Source organism: Uloborus diversus, chromosome 1 (assembly GCF_026930045.1).
Source record: "Uloborus diversus isolate 005 chromosome 1, Udiv.v.3.1, whole genome shotgun sequence".
NCBI lineage: Eukaryota > Metazoa > Arthropoda > Arachnida > Araneae > Uloboridae > Uloborus > Uloborus diversus.
In genome coordinates, this window is record NC_072731.1 from 211,720,202 (window position 1) to 211,741,526 (window position 21,325).

A 21,325-nucleotide genomic window follows, 5' to 3' on the forward strand; every position below is an offset into this window, starting at 1 on the left:
TGCGCCACGAACCACTCTTGCCTTTTAGGCCATATGAACTGGTGTGGAGTCTAAATGAAAGGTCCAATCAACATTTCTGAAGTGCTCTTAGGTCCACAGAAGTACAACAGCTTCTAAAATGCCCTTCTGGTACACTTTTTGATTCATTTTACGGCCCTCATCCCCAAAAACCAGAGATTTTTTGTCGCTTGAGCGGATTTCATCACAGACCAAGCCTGACTTCGGATTTTGGAGATGTTAAAAATTTTCTGAGGTCCTTGGTGCGTCTACAGACCAAATCCTATCGTTCTGGGGGTTATGAGTTGGTTGAAAGGAAAATCAGTGGAAGGTATATCTTCCAGTGCGGACTTGCGGCCGTCTCATACGCTTTTGGCATCTTTTGAGTCATAGAATTTGCTTTCTTCAGCAAAAGGTTGAACTTTTTGGAACTCGTAAAGCTTTTGTCCGAGCTCTGTTTTTGCCCTTAGTCGCACTTATTAGTCACAAATTTCCGTCTCACGAACGACTTTTCCTGTCGAAACCCAAGCATTTCATTGAACTCGCTTTTGGATGGCCTGACGATTAACGGAATTGTTCATTGCTCATTTTTGTACTCTTCCTGGACGTCGACTGTCCTGTCCAAGCCACTTAATACCTCATACTAGAACAAATACTGTTTTGCTGAGGCACAAAAAACAAACGAACTGTCGTTCTCCTTGTTTAAACAACTTTGAAATAGTAGGTCTTTTGTTTAAAATTCTAAGAAAACCGAAAAACAATACTAGGAGATATATTGTAAACTATTTTCTAACTAGCTGCGTGCCCGGCTTTCCCCGGTCTACTTTGAAAATTAAAATTGTGTCAAGTGACGTATATTCAACAATCAGGCTTAAATAAATAAATAAAAAAAAACATCCTGCAAAATTTCCCTCCCAAACAATGACGACAGATGTTAAAATACTGCTAAGAAATTAAATCGAGAAAGATTGACTTAAAAAGTTTAACCATGGAAACACAAAATAAAATAAGTTTAAGGAATTTAAATGCGAAAGAAAATGGTTAACAATTTGAATGGAAACGAAATTTTTTGAATTTGATTTTTTTAAAATCAAGTTCAAAAAATTTCGTTTTTTGTAACTTTTAAAGTAAAACTGTAAGTATAACTAAAGTTAAGTATAACTTAAAGTATATCTGTAAAGTTTGTAACTTTTTTTTCCTTTCGAGATAAAAGCTTAGTTTTTCAACCGTAGGTCGAAATGGATCTGGAGCAAAACATATCGCTTTTTCCAATGGTGTCAAAAAGAAAATTGTGGGACAATTTCTTCACTTTTTATTGATAGATTTAATGAAGAAAGTAGTGTATAAATTTCAGTTGGGCCTAAAAAAATTCAAGCTAAAAACGCAAATAACTCCCGCCGTAATTAAGTTGGAGCATTGAAACGAATTGCGTAGAAAGCGGAAAATTCTACCATTTCCAACGATATGTAATATTAATATGTGCAAGTAATTTTTCATCCCCAAATAAACCATATTTTTAGAATTTATATGAAAATTGGCCCTAAATTGGAACAAAAAAAGAACTACTCATCGATTTTTTTTTCGAACCGGTCTGCAAACCTTTCCGGTGCTAAAAGAAAGATACTGTGAAAATTTCAGTGAAATCGGCCAGGTAGTTCTCGAGTTTTGCGCGTTCACACAAACAGACGCTTTTAGGACACTTCATTTTATACTATGTAGAGATAAAGTGAGAGACAAAAATGAATAAAGACACTCATTAAAAAGAATTTAGTTTACTTTTACTCGGTGATGCAAATTTTGTTAGAGTTTTTTTTTTTTTTTTGCCGCACCCTGTAAATGCTACAGAGCGTATGGCTTCGAAGTATCGCTTACTAAAAATCCATTTGTTACATTTCGCTGTGTCAAACGATGTCTTTAGAAGTGCGAAATTTGCTATAGATGTTGTATGAGTGAATCGATTTCGGTGGTCTTTCGTATTCGTGGCCACGGGGGTACCGAGGTACTTTCATTAGCACATAAAAACTAAAATTAATACAAAAATGCCTAAAATTTTATGTTTTTTGGTTCCTTAATTTCATAGCTCATGCGCTTTAAAAATGCTTTTTAATTCACAACTTTTGAAAGTATTCCTTGTGTGAACCCTTGATTTTTGATTAAAAAAATCTTACTTTTTTGGTTAACGCTTTGGCAAACTCGACACTTCTGGCAAAATTTTTCTGCTTGACGCTGCCTGAAGCATCAAATAAGAAGTACAGAATAATCCTTCCTTCACTGAGATCAAGTTTGCGACCCATAACGCTATTTTGTCTTGCCATTTTCTCGTATTTTTGACTTTCTTCAGCTTTTTCTTCGATTGCCTGCTGCAGAGTAATCAGCACTCGCCCCGTATTATCGTAGTCGTACGGGCCTAGAAGAAATAAGTTGACAATTACTGATTATGAGGCAGAAGTTCAAATGATTGTTTTTTTGCCTTACATTCAGAAATGAAATAGCTAAGGTTCTACTGCAATCATTAATGCCCAAAAAGTTTCTTTTCTATTGGATTCTTTAGAAATAATCCCCTCCTTTTTATTTATCAAACTGCTCTCTGTTGATTTTTCTGTTTGTGATTTCTTGAAGAATGTTTACATATTTATCATATTTAATCTATCCACCATAGATACTTTCATTTTTATAGTTAGTTACATATAAACTGAGTCAAAATACTATTTTTGCACAAATAAACGACACAAAATAATAGATAATGCATGTGTACAAAGAAAAATGTGTGTGTGTTTTTTTTTTTTTTACAATGTTCAATCGAACTTCCTTTAGTTACATATAGGTGTGTTCAAGTAGCGTGTATATAGCTACCAATCACGTTGTAAAATGCTACTTGCAATTGAAAACAGCAGAAGAAATTTAATGATTTTTTAATTTTTCTTGTATGTGTACTCTCACATAAACTAAACTTCAATTTTTCTATTGTACCATAAAACAAGGCGATAGTATCATCAGGGCAATTAAGGTCAAATTCGGAGAAAATTGTTTAAAATTTTACAAAATTTCAATAGTTTAAATTATGTTCAAAATACTTTCAGTTGTGCAAATGTGACCTAAATAAAATTCTAAAAGAATTATGTTACTTCTAATACTGGTAACACTGCTGTAGGGTATCTAAGTAACCTATGTTGGATTCAGAACTGCTTGCAATCTCTGCAAAACTTAAGGTTTAAATCAGTGAAGGTACAGCGTATTAGTGTTTTGTTTTGTCTCCCCCCCCCCTTTTAAGTTAAATCTGGTCAGGTTTGTTTAGTTAGAATTGTTAAGTATACAATAAACTTTTTTGACTGATTTTTTAAATTTTCCAATTTTGGATTTCGTAAAAAAGGAGGAGGGGTAAATAAGAAGCTTTCAAAAACTAGAATTTTCTCTTTATTATCTGCATAGAATATTTTTGTTAATTTGACAGGTAATAAAAGTTAATTTGTTACTTTTTTTTCGAAGTCAGCAGCAGCATGCTGAGGGATTATAAATCTGATCCTCGTTGGAATATATACAGTAAAAGATCAACGGAAAAGTTAAGTCGCTTTTAAAGCGATAAAAAAAAGAGAGAAGTGAGGGTGAATTTTGCTTTAAATTTCAAGGGGTTTTTTTTTTTTTAATGCTTTCACCCATTTTGTGCACTCATTGATTTTTTATTTCATTCTTTTTTCCAAGTCTTGTATGATAACACATTCTTATAAATGCCTAATGAGCTTTGCGTTCATTTAAAAAAATGAATACAAATTTTAAAGTTGTAGTGTTTCCTTTGGTCAGTTATGTTCATATACTAAGATAATTAAAGTAGCAATATCATTTTATAGTTATGCAATTTCGAAGCCATACGTTTCAGAATGTCTTCTCCTCAAAAGAAATTTTACTGTCTAAATAGGCTAAAAAGAGCTACATACTGATGCACTTGACTTCCTCTCCGGCCCAGGTCCTGTTCTCTAGGCACTCCCGGATCTCTGTTCCCAGAAGTATATGTCCAGGGCTGCATATGAACCGGATTTTCTCCCCCAAGTCGTACCTGCTGCTGTTCTTCATCCCGTTCACCGGGATGCCCGGGTCGGGACAGTAGTTGCCTGTAAAGAAACAGTCACGTGATTCGTGATGCTTCATTTGTTACATCTGAAGAGAAACTCTCGTGAGTTTTCTGTTGCTTTAGCGTGTCTATAAAAATATGGCATATTATTATGGAGGTTTCATAGCATAATATGTGAGCTTCCCAGGGCACAACTATGATTTTGAGCATGCTGGGCATGAACTTAATTTGGTGCCCCTTAAAGGAAATTTGAAAAAAAGAAAAAAAAAAAAGCACGCAATGATAAATTTTTTGCCAAACAATTTTTTCCTTTTTGCTTGAAAAGCATGTCTAGACAAACACACATGTTTATATAGGAATCATCATTTCGAAAGGTATAACAAGACTAAGAAGAGTTGGTGGGTGAATTGGAAGCGGAAACAAGCAGATTTTGCAATAGGTAGATTCAGCAAGAATGCGCAATTAGTGACTTTTTTGCTGTCTGAGCGATCTCAGTGACCCTACCTGTTTAAAAAAAAAAAAATGGTCCGTTTCCGCTTTCCGTTCACCCACCATCTCTCCGTGGTTAAGCTATAGAGGTTATTACGTGAAATTAATACACATGTTTTTTTTGTTTATTTACGCATGCGCATTGTTTTGTAAATGTAGATGATCTCCCACAATTACCGCTTTTATTCAAAATGCCGATATGCTCCCTCCTTACATCACACAAACTTTCAATTTGCATGTACTGCATTTTGTCTTCCATTTTGCATTTCAAATGCTTGGCAATTTATAATTAATGCAACGATGTCTCGAGCACGGAGGGCTTGTAGCATAGTGGCCACTCACTTTCCAGGTTGCAGCTGGCGAGGTCCCCGCTCCACTGGCCATTGGGCATGCAGAACCGCTCCATGGAACCGAGCAGATCGAAACCAGAGAAACACTGGAAGATCACCTCACTTCCGATTTCAAAAGAATTCCCCTTCCTGTAACCGTACTCGGGAACGCCAGGATCCGGACATCGGATGGCTAGTGAATAAAAAGAAATTCATCTATAAAATCTCATATTATATTTTGCACCAGTTTCACCCTATTACAATTTAACTCGATTGTTTCATGTGATTGGAAATTTTTCGATTGACTGAAATAAAAGGAGAGAATTATATTCCTCTTGTCTTTATTGAGTTTCGTTTCATCGACACTTCTGCTTACCTTACCTTTCACCATACTTTTTTTACAAACTTTTCAAAGTATGCCGAATAAGTTATAGAAATACTAATACCAAATCGCAAATAAATAGCCACCTTAAATTAAGTTAAATTGTCCGTACTAATAACACTAATCTTCACTCAAGTTATTATTACGGACACTTAAAGATTAGTTTTATTATTACAGACGATTTATCTGAATTTAAAAAAAGGAATAATAATAATAATAATAATAATAATAATAATAATAATAATAGTAAAAATTAATACTAGTATAATTATTTATTTGTTTTCGTTACAAAACCTAATAAATTATGTTAATAAATACTATTTAAAATTTTGAAAGTAGTCTTATGAGCTAGAAAAATGCCCCTCCCTCAATTTTGGAAAGAATTATCTTATTCGAGCAAAATGTTTTCGTGCGAAAGATCATGTTATTTCAGTTCTAAGTTTTTTTCGCCCTTTTAACTGAGAAAAATCTTTTGCTCAATTTTCATCATTTTAAAAAAGTTAACTTTTGGCTGGAAAAAGAACTTAATTCAAAAAAAAAAAAAAAAACTTACAAAATAAATGCAGTTAAGAAAGGTTATTGTGAATTACGCATTCACAAAATTTGTGATGAATTGCTTTAATTTATTTCTAGAATGTCTATAGTATGTGTCGAATGTAAAGATTGAACTGACTCTTAATTGAATAATTGTGCCATAATTTTTGGACATGATAAAAAGCGCTTCATATAGTTCATATGTTATTAATATCATACAGTATATACAGGGTGTTTCGTTTTAACCTGCAGACGAACTTTATTTTCTCAACCGTTATTCCTAGATGCATACTTCCAGTAGCAAAAATGTTCAAAATCAGATGCATGGTTAAAATATTGAAAGTTTGAAGCAAAAATAAAAATGAGTCAAAAAATACGAAATTTAACTTTTTATACGGGTCCACTAACTAATATTTAGAGAAATAATCTCCATTGAAAACTATTACCAACACATGAACTTGACATTTGTACGATCAAAACTCAAGGAGATATTCAAGTTTAAAGATTTAAGAGACCATACAGAAGATGAGATCGGAACTTTCGCTCTGTCAGAAGAATGACAGGTCGTCAAAGTAAGAAAAACAAGGTATTTATATTTTTCATTGCTATTCAAAAATAAATGCAAATATTATGCCGTGATACGCAAAAACACACTACAAAACCTCAAATAATTTGAAAACTCACTCTCTATTCACACATGTAATTTTAAAAAACACTTGTTAACCACTATATTTTCCCTCAAAAGTGTTATTGACGGCGAGTGAAAAGTGGTGTAAGTCTCAAAACGCTGCGTTTCATATCTCGGTGAATATTGGTCGTACTAATTTCAAACTTTTTGTGTTGGAATTATTTTTTTAATGGAGATTATTTCCCTAAATATAAGTTAGGGGACCTGGGGCCCGTATAAAAAGTTAAATTTTGTATTTTTTGACTCATTTTTGTTTTCACTTCAAACTTTCAATATTTTAACCCTGCATCTGATTTTGAACATTTTTGCACCTGGAAGTATACATCTAGGACTAACGGTTGCGAAAATAAAGGTCTTGCAGGTTAAGACAGAACACCCTGTATAAGAAGAAAATTTTCTCATTAATCTAACCAGTAGTTGAAAATTGCCTGTAGATCTATGTATAGATCTATCCTTCTCTCTCTCTCTGATTTATATATATATATATATATATATATATATATATATATATATATATATATATATATATATATATCTTATAATGCAAGTTATCATCTTTTACTTTAGCAGGATATCTTTAAATAGGTTTTCATATGTTGATAGGAATATACAAATATTTTTTGATAAAGAAATTTTCAAACTCGTGGGTTAAAAAAGAAATATTTTACTAAAATTCCATTTTCCTACTTTTTTTTTTCATTTTGGGAAATTTGATTAATTTTATAACTAAACGTAATTTAATTTGCTAAGTTTACGCTGTGTTTCTTCGAAAAAATAGATAGAGAAAAACAAGACATTATCAGAAATATTACGTTAAAACTTGGCCTATATGCATTTAAGTATTATGAAAACCTTTTTTTAAGGAAATCCAGATTGTTGGCATTCAAGGAATTATTTTTATAGACATGAATATGCATAATATCTGTTAAGGACCGTTTTTCCAATTTTAAGTTTTATGAAGAATTCCTTTTGGAGCGCAAAAAAAAAGCACCTTAAACAAACTTTTCTCCCAATGGCGTCTTCTTGATACGTTAAAATATTTTCATTCCGAAATCTGCTCATTGTATCACACTGGGAGCCGTCCACAAATGATGTTGCGCTTTGGAGGGGAAGGGCGTTTGCGAAGTTGTGACAATTATAGTCCGTGGAGTTTGTGACAAAAACACCCAAAACATTTCACTTCCGGATACCAGTCTGAAATTTTGCACAGTGCTTATGTACATATCTAAGAACAAAAATCCGCCGGGAGGCATTTGATCAGAGGTCATGAACCCCCTGTGATGACGTCATCAAAATGGCCGCTTTATTAAGAAAAGTGCGTTCGTTTAACTGCTTAGAACTCTATTATGGATCTTAATATTACGAAATTAAAGTATATAATTTAAAAGCACTTTAAAAGAGCTATTTAATAGTGATTGACTTTTTTCCCTATCACAAATAGTTTTAGAGTTATTACAATTAACGTCATCAAACTGGCCGCTTGAAAAGGTAAGTACGTACGTTTAACTGCTTAGAACTACATTACAGATCTTTATATTGTGATATGAATGCATATCATCTGAAAGAGCTTTAAAAGAGCTATTTAAGAGATATTGATTTTTCCTAATAAGACAAGTAGTTTTAGAGTTATTAAAATTTCCGTCATTAATATGGCCGTCGCGGAAAGGTGAAAAGTTTCGTTTAACTGCTCAAAATGCCATTAGAAATTATTCTTCTGTAAAAAATAGCTACACTAAATAAAATCTCTAAAATAAACTATAAAAATATGCATTTCTTCTCCCCCCTCCCCCTCAGTAAAGAGTTTAAAAAATTTCACTGCAATAACGTAACTACATGGGGCGGGAGGGGGGGGGGCATTCTCATTGAATTGTTCCAACTGTTCCGCCGCATCTAACCCGCACTGAAACTTTTAATTAAAAATTCCTTACCGGATTCAATACACATATGTATTGTCACATAATAATTCACTTCTCCTGCAAGTGCGAACGTCTGCCGTCTAGCGGCAAGAATCAGAACGACTACTCGATTTTTTCCCACCAATAAACTGTAACTTTGGATTGCAGTCCACCTAGCTCGTTTCTTTCCAGCTCTGCTGTTCTCAGCAATAATTAATTCCATAGTGATATGTTTATTATTCAGATATAATTTTCAATAACTGAATATTTGACTGGTTAATGCTGTAGCAAATAATATCAAATAAAGATCAGTCATATAATTCTGTTACGGTTTGAAATCGATAACTTCAATTGTTGGTTCCATCTAGCATTAAAATTATCATATAGCTTGTATTCATTTCTTTATGTCCTTTTCAATAAACAAAACGTATTTAAAATTCGTAATATTTTTTAGAATAAATGTTTCTCCTTCATTTGGTCCATGTGACCTCAAAATACTAACCTAGCTTGCATCATTTCTTTCATGTGCTTTTGAAAAAGTAAAATATTTAATGAATTGAGTGTTTGTAATCAGGGTCCCATCTACGCCCTGCTAAAATCTATTCAGTGGGCTATGCTGAATGAGTATGGCGAAGATAAAATGTTGGTCATGTCAGGTGGTCTCCACATAGAAATGGCTGTTTCATTTGCAATAGGTACATGGCTTGAAGGAAGTGAATGAACTGAACTTCTAGTAGAAGCTCATGTAACAACATCGGGAAGAGCAGAAAGAACACTAAAAGTTTCGCATATGAAGAGAAGTTCGATAAGCTCACGACTTTGCAGTAACTACTCTCCAAGTTCTGTTAGAGAAAGCGTATCAAAATCGAAAAGATACAGAGGAAACATTTACAGACTGGGTTAAGCGAAGATCAGAAGAATTGCCTCAGTTTAAGTACTGGAAGATCACCATGGAGCTAGAATGTATATTTTTAAATCTGGTGCGCACTATTCGTCAAGGAAATTTCTCAGATTTTACTGTCTCTCTTGAGAACATATGTCCATGGATGTTTGTTCTTGATCATACGAGTTATGCCCGATGGCCTTCAGTATTTCTGTTCAATTGGAAGCAGTTACCAGAAATGCATCCAGCTATTTTTCAGGAGTTTCATAGGGAAAATTTATCTGGCTCCAAAACTGAGAGGAAATTTTCCAGGATGGCACACGACCATTTGCATGAGCAAAACAACAAATTGATTTAAAAATCATCAACTAATCTATCACGTTTAAGTCATGAGGCGTCATTAATACAGTGGATGGTTGCTGGACAAGAAGTTGTGCGCATGATTGGGGAGTTTGAAGAAAATCAGAGCCTGAAGTCTGACGTCAATACTGAAAAGCTAGATACTAGATACATGAAGATACTAGAAGCTTTTGTATTCGGTATGAAACTCATGTTTCCAGCCTAGTTGAAACATTTGAAGAACACGGGAATCCTTTCGAAGATGACGATTTAACTACAGTAAACAGCAACAAAATTGTTCTCTCGGAAAAAAGTGTCATTTCTGTGATGTCAGCGCAAGCCAATTCAATACATTTGTAGAAGATCGCTTAGTGTTAAGAAAATTATCCATACATGATGTTATTAAAAGAAACAATCTCCTCTTGATGAGCAGAAAAATATATCTGTTCAGTCCAAAGACAAGCAAAACATTGTTGATTTGAGGAGGGACAGCACTCTTTTTACTAAGCTATATGTTGCCTGCCAAGTAATTCAAATGGATGTAAAAGAATTTTTTCTCATGAAAACAGTTCGTGTCCACCTTCTATATCCAACCTCGGCAAATTGAAACAAAGAAAAAAGCCCGACGTAGTTTCTTGTATCGTGCAATCAACTGGACTGGTTTTGACAGCTATTCCGGAAGCAATTGTCCATTTATGGGGCTGCACTGATTCCATGCTTGTTCCTCAGTCTACTGGAACTGTCCGACAAAATTGCGATCAGATTGTGAATATTAATGAGACTAAAAGCGTTCATAGGGTAGATTTAGTTTTTGACCGGTATTCAAAAGGAAGTTTGAAAAGCGACACGAGACAATAGAGAGGATCTGGACCAAGAATGAGTATTAAATCCAATGTTTTGATACCAAAGTCATTGACTAAATTTCTTGCGAAAGATGAAAATAAAGAGGAGCTTTTCAAATTGTTGGCAGAAAATCTCGTGAAGATGGATCTACCAGATGGAAAGCAGGTTGTATGCTCCTACAAAGACACTGTAATTGCTTGAGTCAAGAACATTTTTGAAACCATGCCTACCGTATCCCACGAAGAAGTCGATGCGAGGCTATTCCTTTATGTGCAGCATGAATACTCGAAATACTCAGGTCATGCAAAGATCACCGTGAAAACTGTTGACAGTGATGATGTAGTGATTGCTATGTTCCGAATTCCGAAACTGCAAGAGCTATGGGTGGAGTATGGAAGTGGAAAATATCTGCGGTATCTTCCAATCTACGTTTTGCACCGTAAAGTTCCACAGGGTGTTCCAGATCTTCTGCCTTTTTCCCATACCTTTACATGAGCACACGGTGTCTAGTTTTACCAGCATTGGTAAAACTAGGTACTGCATGGAAAATGTGAATGGCAATTAGAGATGCTGACAAAGTTTTTTTGCACTATACTAAAGTACCTGAGAGCATCAATGAAGACGATGAGCATTTCCTACTTATTCAGCGCTTCGAAGTCCTGACGTATCATTCATCAAGCTCAATGGAAACCGCAAATGAAGCTAGGAGAATTTTCTTCACCCAGTAAAACAGACCAGTTGACTGTATTCCACCATCTAGCAATGATCTTCTGCATAACCTTAAGAGAGCAATATTACAGTGTACTACTATGGACAAAATGTCTTCAGCAAAATTTTCAGCTCTTGGATCCATATCAGTGGGGATGGGTAAAAATCGGTGAAGAGTTTGAACCTCTTTGGTATGCACACCCCGAAATAACAATGGAGAAAATTCAGGAATTTATATCAGGCAAGTGCAAAGAGATGTCTACACGCTGTCGATGCGTCAGATCAGATCTGAATTGTACACTTCTTTGTAGTTGTGAGGGTCAGTGCAATACGTAAAACGTTCTTTAAAAAAACTTACTACGGTTTTTGTTATAACAGGTACTTTTTCTTTGTATTAAAACATGTAATTTTCGTCTATTTGTCTTATGCTTAAAATGAAAGCATTTTAACAAAATTGTTTTATTATACGATAGCATTAATAATTAAGTTCTCGATCCATTTGGGGCGGTGACTTTGATTATTTCTGCATTTTAACCTTTCTTTCCTTCAATATAAAAGTAATATACTGACAAAAAATGTTAAAACATGAAGTACAAATTTAAATTTAATGAAATTGGAAAGGTTCTTTTATAATGCAGGTATGACAGTAAAAATTTTACTCCAATATCGCAGAATACAGGGAAGTCATTGTTTTCCTACCAATTTTCACGTTGCTATTGTAATAATAATTAAACTATTTGTCTTCTTTACTAATAATAAAGCTCTAAGTTTGTCGGGATATCTGTCCAGATGTCTCTCTGTGACGAGCATAGCACCTAAACCGTTCGGCCTATTTTCCCAAAACTTGGCACAGAATTAAATTGTAACATGGGGTGTGCACCTCGAAGCGATTTTTCGAAAATTCGATTTTGTTCTTTTTCTATTTCAATTTTAAGAATATTTTACCGAGCAAATTATCATAACGTGGACGAGTAAATTACAAAATTATCGTAACGTGGAACCGTAACATGAAACAATTGTTGAAAAGGCCAGGGCCCACCCAGGGCTGTAATACACCCGAGGAAGGAAGGAAGGAATCGTAAAATGGCCAAGCAAATTAACATAGCAAATTGAGGAAAAATTCATCATCCATTGTTTGTAAATATACAGGTGAATCAAATGAACTTTTAATTTTTCTACTACGAGCAAAGCCGTGCGGGTACCGTTAGTAGAAAATATAACTAAGCACTGTTGAAGAGCTTTTTTAAACTGCTCTCAGATAATGTATTTGAATTTTACAAAATTATGACCAATTATGTAGTTTTAAGCAGTTAAACCAACGTGCTAACCAATACATGGCTGCCATTTTGATGACGTCACCACAGGGGGGTCTTGACCTCCAATCAATTGCCTCCCGGCGTTTTTTTGCTCTCTTATATGAACATAAGTGCTGTACAAAATTTCATACTGGTATCCGGAAGTGAAATGTTTTTGCACAAACTCCACCGACTATTAGTGATAAAGAGAAGGGAGAAGGTAGCAAAAAGTGTGACACACATCATGTATTTATTATAAGAACATGTTTATGAAAAAATAGCCTGAGATATGACAAGGGGGAGGGGGAAGGTAAGGTAAAGCATGAGACTGTACAAAAGAGGTTAAAAAAAGGTATAACATCATTTATGGACAGTCCCTGAGATGATTAAGTCTTAGTGTTGGGCTCAATGTGTGTGCGATTAATGTGATACTTCTCTCTGATTTGGTATTTCGTTGCTATATTATGAGAAAATGGTATTCATATATTTTTTTTTTTTTTTTTTGCATTTGTTTTTGTAAAAAAATTGATAAAGAAATTCAGGAAACCTATTTATTTTACTTAAACCACTACCGAGATAAAGGAGATGAGTCTCTCTAGTCTGGACTTAACTGGAAATCCTTACGTTTACATCTGGGTTTCTTCCCGGACCATCCTCTAGTGCTGCAGTACCGCCAACTGTCCCCAACAAGTCGAAACCCTTTGTCGCAGATGTAAGTCAGCTCGAAATCGTAGGGGAAACTGCTGTTATCGGATTCCACTTCCGGAATCGAACCGTTCTCCAGAAATCCCGGATGATTGCAGTAGAATTCTGAAAAGGGAGAATTAGTTATCAAGTCATAATCCTATCAGTGGTTCTGAAAGGAAAAGTTCTTCTTTTTGGTGTTGAGTCGTTGTTCTACAGTAGTTATACACAATTACCGAGTAACCTTTATTTGCAATAACCACATTTTTAAAATTTACTCCATTACAAAGTGTCTTTCATTCGATCATTCAATAGAACCTTTGTAAATTAAAAGTTACTCCACAATCTAGCAGCTTTCATTAGATCATTCTACTGATCCATTGCAAATAGGGATTGCAATACCGGACTAAAAATTCAATACCGGTATTCGGTATTTTTAAAACGTGATACCGGAATACCGGTATTTGAAATTTCTCAAAAAATACTTGAAAACATATTGTTTCGTTGTTACATTTCATAATTTTGTACAAAAAATGCATTATTTATGAAAACGTATGGTGAACAAAAGTAAAATAAAAGAACAAATGTCATAATAAAAAATAAATAATAGTAAAAAACATTATTTATCAATTGAATTGTTTCTGAGCCAAGAACTCATTTAGATACTTTCCAACTCCTAAAAGTACTCTTTCTGAATTCAGGCAGGTCGGTGATACTGTTATCAATGCGTGTCAAATAATTCTGTCTCTTGTGTGCTATTTTTGGATAAATGCTTTTGTGTTTGTGTGTTTCTTTTGTATTGTGTATGTGTGTAGCGCTATTTTTTTCCCTAAATTTATAACAAGTTGTAATTTCTTTCCGAGATAGGATACTATTCCAATATTAACATCATTTTCTCTTGATTTGTGTTTGATTTTTATTATTAGCCCTTTGGTTTGAAATTTACGATAAACTTGACTAAATTTAATTTTGTTAGTTTCTCTTATTCGTTTTTGCATTCTTTTCAAACTTCGTTACAGTTACTACTATGTAAATATCTGAAAATACGTTTCAAATGATTCTGCTTAACCTCTATGCAAATTTTCTAGGCACTAACTAAATATTATCTTGCTTTTAAATATTATCTCGCCAAGTATAAAACGAGACATGACAACAAACCAATACCAGTTGCAACAAATTACCGTCTGTTTTACTAACAAGAAAAAGGCTTTTGCCAAAATTCAGTACAATTGAGACAAATATTTAAAGAACATATCATAAAGTATTACTGCAATTGATGGTTGGAATAAATTATTCGTAGAACTAATACATTCGAAATTACACTCGAAATTAACTTGCACAAAAGGGAAAATGAGTGATCAGGGAAATAGAAAAAATAAAACATGGTGCACAAAAACACACAAAAATGCGATTCATCTCATCATTTAGTAATGAAAATATCATTTTGCTATCTTTCCGATACTTTTGTTTCATGAAATTCTATTACATAGTTCGTGAATTTGAAACCAAATTTTTACATCAATAGATTTTGGTTCTGAATCATGGAAAAAGAAATGTACTTACACTGAAAATGTAAGTAGATATTTAATAAAATCAAATTAAAAATTCATTAATTAAATCTACTTATTATTTTCAGCTAATACCGAAAATGCCGGTGCTTCACCTCAGCAATACCAGTATTTCGAAATTGCAAAATTGCTCGAAATACCGGTATTCGGTATACCGGTATTGCAATTCCTAATTGCAAAGTATTAATTACGAAGCACAGAATCTCGATAACCCATTTGAGATAGAGTTCTGTGATAGTAGAGTTACTAGCTCCAAGCTCCCTGTAAATTTAACGTTCAATGCGTTGCAGCTTTTATTTATTGTCCAATAACAGTGCTTAATTTGCATGGCAGCTCACGGGAGCTCAGCTCCTGTTTTTATTTTCAATCTTATTTGAATTTTCTCATATTTAATGGAATTTATCATTTACGAATTTAAGAAAAGTTTTGAAAAACATGGAGCCACCTCTTTTGTTAGATACAGTAGAATCTCATTCATCCGGACTTACAGGGGACCTAGGTGGCCCGAATTAATGAAAGTATGAGATAAACAAAGTTATTCCCGTAAGAGAAAATTACAGAAATACATCACAAACATGCAAAATACGGCCTACAAAAATACATCATTGCGCTAATTAGCCTTGTATTTATGCAGTATGTACATCTAAATGGCTGTTCAGTTTAATAGGGTTTGGTTTAATAAGGGCTTACTGTTTTAAGTACTGGTTACAAGTTTAACATAAAACGCGATGTTAAGTATATTAAATATTCGACTTTAGATAAATATTCAGTAACTAACTTAACATTTTTTTAAACTTTCGTATCACTAAACTAATAAAACAGATTCTTTGATTCTGCTTCTGCATTTTTTTACGCAACAGTAGATGCTTACTTCTTATCCTGAAAGGGTTTTAACTTGTTTTGAATAAATAAGTAATTTATCTATTTTTTTCTATATATATACAATGTGAATGCAGAATACCTCACAGAAAAATAACTTTATAGGGAGTAAAAGCATCAACTTGTTCACCTTTTAATTCTTAAACATATGTGTCTACAGTTGTAACGATCGTGTCTCTACGGATGAAAGTTTCATTTGCAGCGCTTGTTGTTGCAAATTCCAGATCTCAAGAAACCATATTGTGAAAAATGCACCACTGTTTATTTGTTCTTATTCATACGCAGTAAAAAATATATGTCAGGTTTATCTTACTTGTTCTGATTGCGAATTTGATCTGTATGCGAGTATAATGCCAGATCGATGCAACGAGCGGAATCACTGCGTTATGATATTGTATTATAGACACAGTTCATTGGACTGTGCCGCTGACCAGGACATTACTCCAGTTCAGTCTTCTTCCTAAGTAGCATTGTGATTAGCATAACAGAAAACTTTGCATTCGAATTCCTGTTTTTATATTTCCGTTTTTCTAGATATTTGGAGTGTCACTGAAAACTTAGGAACTTGTGCAATAGGCACAACAATTGCAACCACATTAGCTTGTTAAATACGAGAAAAACATCCGGAAAGTAAATTACTTTTGAAATAAAAAATGAACAAGTACAGATACAGCAAAGAAATTTAGTGCACAAAAATCTACTATCCTTGCACTATTTTTCGATGTAGCTCCCGTGAATTTCTAGGCATTTATCATAGTACGGTACAAGTTTTTGTACACAATCTTCGTAGAATGTTGCCGCCTGAGAAGCGACTCTTACAGGGACGTTTGTAACCATTCTCCGTACAGCCCCGACCTCACTTCTAGCGACTTTCATTTGTTTTGGCACCTAATTCTTTTCTTGGCGGTCAGCGGTACAACAGCGATAACGAGCTGAAAGTTCATGTCATCTCATGGTTGACTATATAGGCGGCAACATTCTACGAATAGAGTACACCAAAAACTTGTACAGTAAAACCTGTGAAGTTAACCACCCTTTTAAGTTGACCACCTGTCTAAGTTGACCGCTTTTTTCAGGCACAGAATTAGCCCTTATCATATAAATCAACCTTTGTAAGTTGACCACTAAAGTAGTGCACTGCGATTGGTCAACTTACACAGGTTTCACTGTACCACGCATGACAAACGCCTGGAAAGTCACGGGAGATGTGTCGATAGTTGGTAGATTTTTGTGCCAAAAATTTGTTTGCTGAATCTGTACTTGTTTATTTTTCATTTCAAAACGGAACTTAGTTTCCGCATATCCCTCGTACTTAAGTCCAAACCACTGGACATCCATCAACTCATTCAACTTCAAGTTGAACCTTTTCCAACTCAAGTAAAGTTACTCACCAGTGCATTCTCCGAAGGGAGCGTCCCAGCCAGTCTCTTCCTCACATATCACATACTCGGATGATTCGCTGTACTTGTAGCCAGGCTTACAGACAACCTGCACCTCGTCTTCTGGGAGATAGTAATCCCCTTTCCTCTCCCCTGTCGTCAGTCCATTCTTTATGGGGGGAGGCATCTCACAATGCTCTTCCTCAGCTAGGAAAGAGAAGTCATACATGTTTTGAAATTTCTGATGTCCGGTAAGAAACTCAAATTATAGGGTAGACCGGGGCACGTTTAGGCATGGGGTACGCAGTACCCCTTTTTCAAAACGAGTTATAAAGGGAGAACCAACAGTCATACCAGATTGATGCTACTCCCTAGAAAATATTCTCACAAGTTTTTGAGCATCAGTTGAGCTTCGGTTTTGCATGTGAATAGAAAAATCTGTTTTCCACCGAGCAGAGTAAATTTTGTGTTGTACATTTAGAAGCTTATTGTGAATAAATAATACTTTGTTGAAAACAAATAAATACATACAAAATAGCAGAATATTTTCTTTTTCTTGAGAATTGTATTTATGTGGGCAGAAAAGTTATTAAATTTTGTTGCACATTAAAAATAAATCCAAACTTGCCGACGCGACGGGGTACGTTTACGTATTTTCATCGGGGCATATTTACGCACGTTCTTACTGTGTCTTACTACTCTTTCTTACTTCTAAACGGGCCCCGCACGCTTTTTTCGCTCTGTACTGTCCCAATTTTAAGTATTTTCAGGTTACTAAGTTTTGAAAATCACCATTCATGTTTAATTAAGTAGCAGATTTGTATCTTATTGCTTACAATCATATAGTGTTGTCTTCACGCCTGTTCAGCTTTAACTTTATACACTATTCAGCCTATAATACATTTTCTTTATTTTAAAGATGGTAAGACATTACGTTCAAAACACTAACAGAACCACGTTACATGTCAAAATAATGAAAGGGCTTATCGATAATCCAAGTATTTCTCCCACTAGACCATATGGACTACCCCAACAGAGACCATTTGAAAAAGTAGGACCAAAGCTTAGGAACCAGGATAGGATTGTTAGCATCCTCTTCCCCCCCCCCCCAACTGATGCTATGATTACAAAGAATCCCTCAGACAAGAGCAGTTAGAAGCTACAAAGAAAAAAAACAAAATGGGCAAAAAAAAAAAAAAAGAGAAATTACTTTAAAATCCACAAGTATTTATTGAAGCAGAAATAGAAGACATCAAAGAAAAAAAGTATGAAACCAAAACTTGCGACAGGGAAAAGTTAGTACACTCTGTAAAAAGGAAATTAATGAACGATTCTGTTTACGAAGTAGAAAATCGTGCTTGCATCTATTGTTTGCACACAACCAATCGAAAAAAGGATAAGACAGGGTTCAATTTCTTAGATGTCAAAAAGCAGTGCCATGCGAAAAGAAATACTTTATTTTTGTTAGTAAAATCTAACAGTGATGAAGAAGATGACAAAATTGTTTCTGTTTTTACTTAGCAATAAGCCCTATGATTTTAGTTGCCTATAAATTGTTCTTTAATTAATTATTTGTGATCTTCTTATTTTCTAAGTGTTTTGAGAGAAATAAAACATTTTAATTTGGTTAAATATCTATATCACTTACTCTTTGGTATCATTTTTCTTATGCATGAACGTTCCCCACTCGATGCGTAAATTTGGACCGTGTTCGGGGTAAGTTTACGCAACCGACTTGGACTTAAAAAATATTTTTTTTTTTTACTGTTAAAAGCACAAGCTGAGCAACAACTGAATATACAAATTTTGACTTCATTAACTGTTCAGTAAAACCACAATGGCTAAAACTTTCTAGGTTCAAACATGAAAATTAGAAAATCCATTGAAAAAGATACTCGTAAACGTGCCCCAGTCTACCCTACTAATAATAATATTGTAAGACTCCGGGCTGTTGTGCCGTAGTCTGAGTGTTGTTACTCCAAACGTTTCGACTGCATCTACGCGGGCCATCTTCAGTGTTTACGTAGTCTAAGCTTCCAGGGAAGCGACTTCCTAGCAACTGATGCAGATATCGAAGTGTTGTCATTATTTATGTAAAAAGAGCTAGCTTTTCCTTCGTTTTGGGCCAGGATTGGCTGATGAACGTTCGCACTCATTTCTGGTTGGCTGAAACTTGAGCTCTTTTCATTCTGGTTGGGGATTGGCTGCTGGACGTCCGTCGCTGTTTCTGATTGGCTAGAAGTACCTCTCGGGGTAATCCGTCTAAGTGTATCATGCCAGAGTTTGTTAATCTTAATTCCTTCTTCCTTTTTGTTAAAATTGATGGGATGACAACACTTCGATATCTGCATCAGTTGCTAGGAAGTCGCTTCCCTGGAAGCTTCGACCACGTAAACACTGAAGATGGCCGCCACAGATGCGGTCGAAACGTTTGGAGTAACAACACTCAGACCACGGCACAACAGCACTGAAAAAAAAAAAGTAACCCTACTCCGTAAATACGGTGGCAGCATTTTGCACTTTGTGTAACCTTATTCCGGTGGCTAGCTTCCTCCATAGAAATGGAGTAACTGAACTGATAAAACTGGTGTAAGTCATGAGCGTTACACCAGTTTATCAGTTCAGTTACTCCATTGCTGTAGAGGCAACTAATCTGCCACCGCTCTTATGGTGTAAGGTTACACATTTTTTTTACAGAAAATCTTAGAGCATTATTGACACCGGCCGTGAAAGCCTTCATTCCGAAATTATACTCATAGACATACCAAACTAATTTTATGCTCAACCTTTTCTGAATTTGTGATTTCAATTCAATTCAATTGATCCTCCGGAAAATTCCAATTGAAAGTCTTTGAAAGAAGTATTACGTTCAAGAACAAATAAAGTTTAGTTTTTTAAAATTAATCGCTACGCCAAGTCGTAAGTTTTACTTAGTAGCGATAGTTTATAAAATAAAAAAATATGTATATAAGAGTCTACATTGACATAGAAATTGATTAGATAATGTATTATCAAAATATTGTTGTTGTCTTTCGAATAGAAAGCATCACTCCGAGAAGAGTCTCTTTATGCAAAGAAATGCTTCCCCTGGTAAAGATCAAGACATGAAAGTAGTTAAGAACTATATAAATCCCAATTTTGTTTATTCGGCAGTACAAGAATCTTTAACAAATTTTAAGGCACTGACAAATATTGTGTAGGTCTTACTAACCGATTTATCATTCAAGACTGATTTTGGTACAAAAAATCATATTTTTTAATAATTCTGGTATATTATGTCCTGCAATATTTCTTTTAAAATAAGGAATGTCCTAAATGAATTTTAAGGGTATCATTTTTCTATTACTAATTCTTTGAATAAATTGCCCAATTTCACTTTAAAATTAAAAGCAAAATTCGTAACAATTAATACATCACACTAATAAAATTATTCAATTTTATTTGCAGATGAAAAGTAATTTACTGCAAACTTGTACCTAACTCAAAGAACTACATTTGTAACACATACTTCATATCTCGGTCAGGTACAGTATGCTAGAAATCCGAATGGGAAGGTAAAGCATAAATAGTTCTGAATAATGTATCCTCTACTAAATTTTTAATACATAATCGAACCATTAAAGAATTTTTCTCACAAGTGACTTTTCACTTTCGAGGTTTTGGCATGGCATCGAGGATATCTCCTGTTGACATGAAATTTAGTGATTACTTACGCCGACATCGAGGTCTCTTGGATGACCATCCCCCAGTGGGAAGACACTCAATGATGCTCGATCCTACCAACTCAAACCCTTCTTTGCATCCATATTCTACCTGATCTCCGGAGTAGCAACACCCTCCTTTCCTCCAACCATCCGGAGACTTTCCTGGATCCGGGCAGGTACCTTTGGCTGTTTGGAAAAAAAGGAAGAGGTAATAGTTCTTTTGTCTCTGGCCTTGTGTTTGATGTCCGCAGCCACTTCAGGATTAAACAAAGAAAAATGACCACATACTTACGGATACATTCCGTCAAGAATGGACCTTTCCACCGCAATAGGTTGGCTTTTCTGTTCAGTAAGCACTGCATTGTGTCCAGAGAATCATTTTCTAAGCGATATCCGTCATTACAGAAATATTGAGCCACTGCGTAGATTCTGTCTACCCTTGTTGTGTTCAAGACGTATTCACCATTCGGTAGTCTTGGAGGATCAGGACATTGCATTTCTAAAAACAAAGCAAACATTAAATAATTATATTTGCATCTATTGATATAATTTTTTAATTGTATCAATGAATTAGTATAAAATTTGTGCAATTTCGTTTGACTAACCTATTCAAAAAAATTTTAACCAGAAAGGAGAAATAGTGATTTTTTTTTTTTTGTGTGT

The 21,325-nt window shown here is 34.6% G+C and overlaps 1 protein-coding gene across 1 annotated transcript in view; it reads right to left on the reverse strand.

Annotated features, from left to right (window-relative positions):
- The window catches only part of LOC129224726 (complement C2-like), a 41,778-nt gene that overhangs the window by 11,528 nt on the left and 8,925 nt on the right, over positions 1–21,325 (reverse strand). The window contains exons 4-10 of the mRNA XM_054859278.1: positions 20,955–21,161; positions 20,672–20,848; positions 16,971–17,165; positions 13,073–13,258; positions 4,895–5,074; positions 3,930–4,103; positions 2,166–2,404 (exon numbers count right to left, since the gene is read on the reverse strand). Of these exons, the coding sequence (XP_054715253.1) occupies positions 2,166–2,404; positions 3,930–4,103; positions 4,895–5,074; positions 13,073–13,258; positions 16,971–17,165; positions 20,672–20,848; positions 20,955–21,161 (1,358 nt within the window). The remainder of the gene's footprint in view (positions 1–2,165; positions 2,405–3,929; positions 4,104–4,894; positions 5,075–13,072; positions 13,259–16,970; positions 17,166–20,671; positions 20,849–20,954; positions 21,162–21,325) is intronic.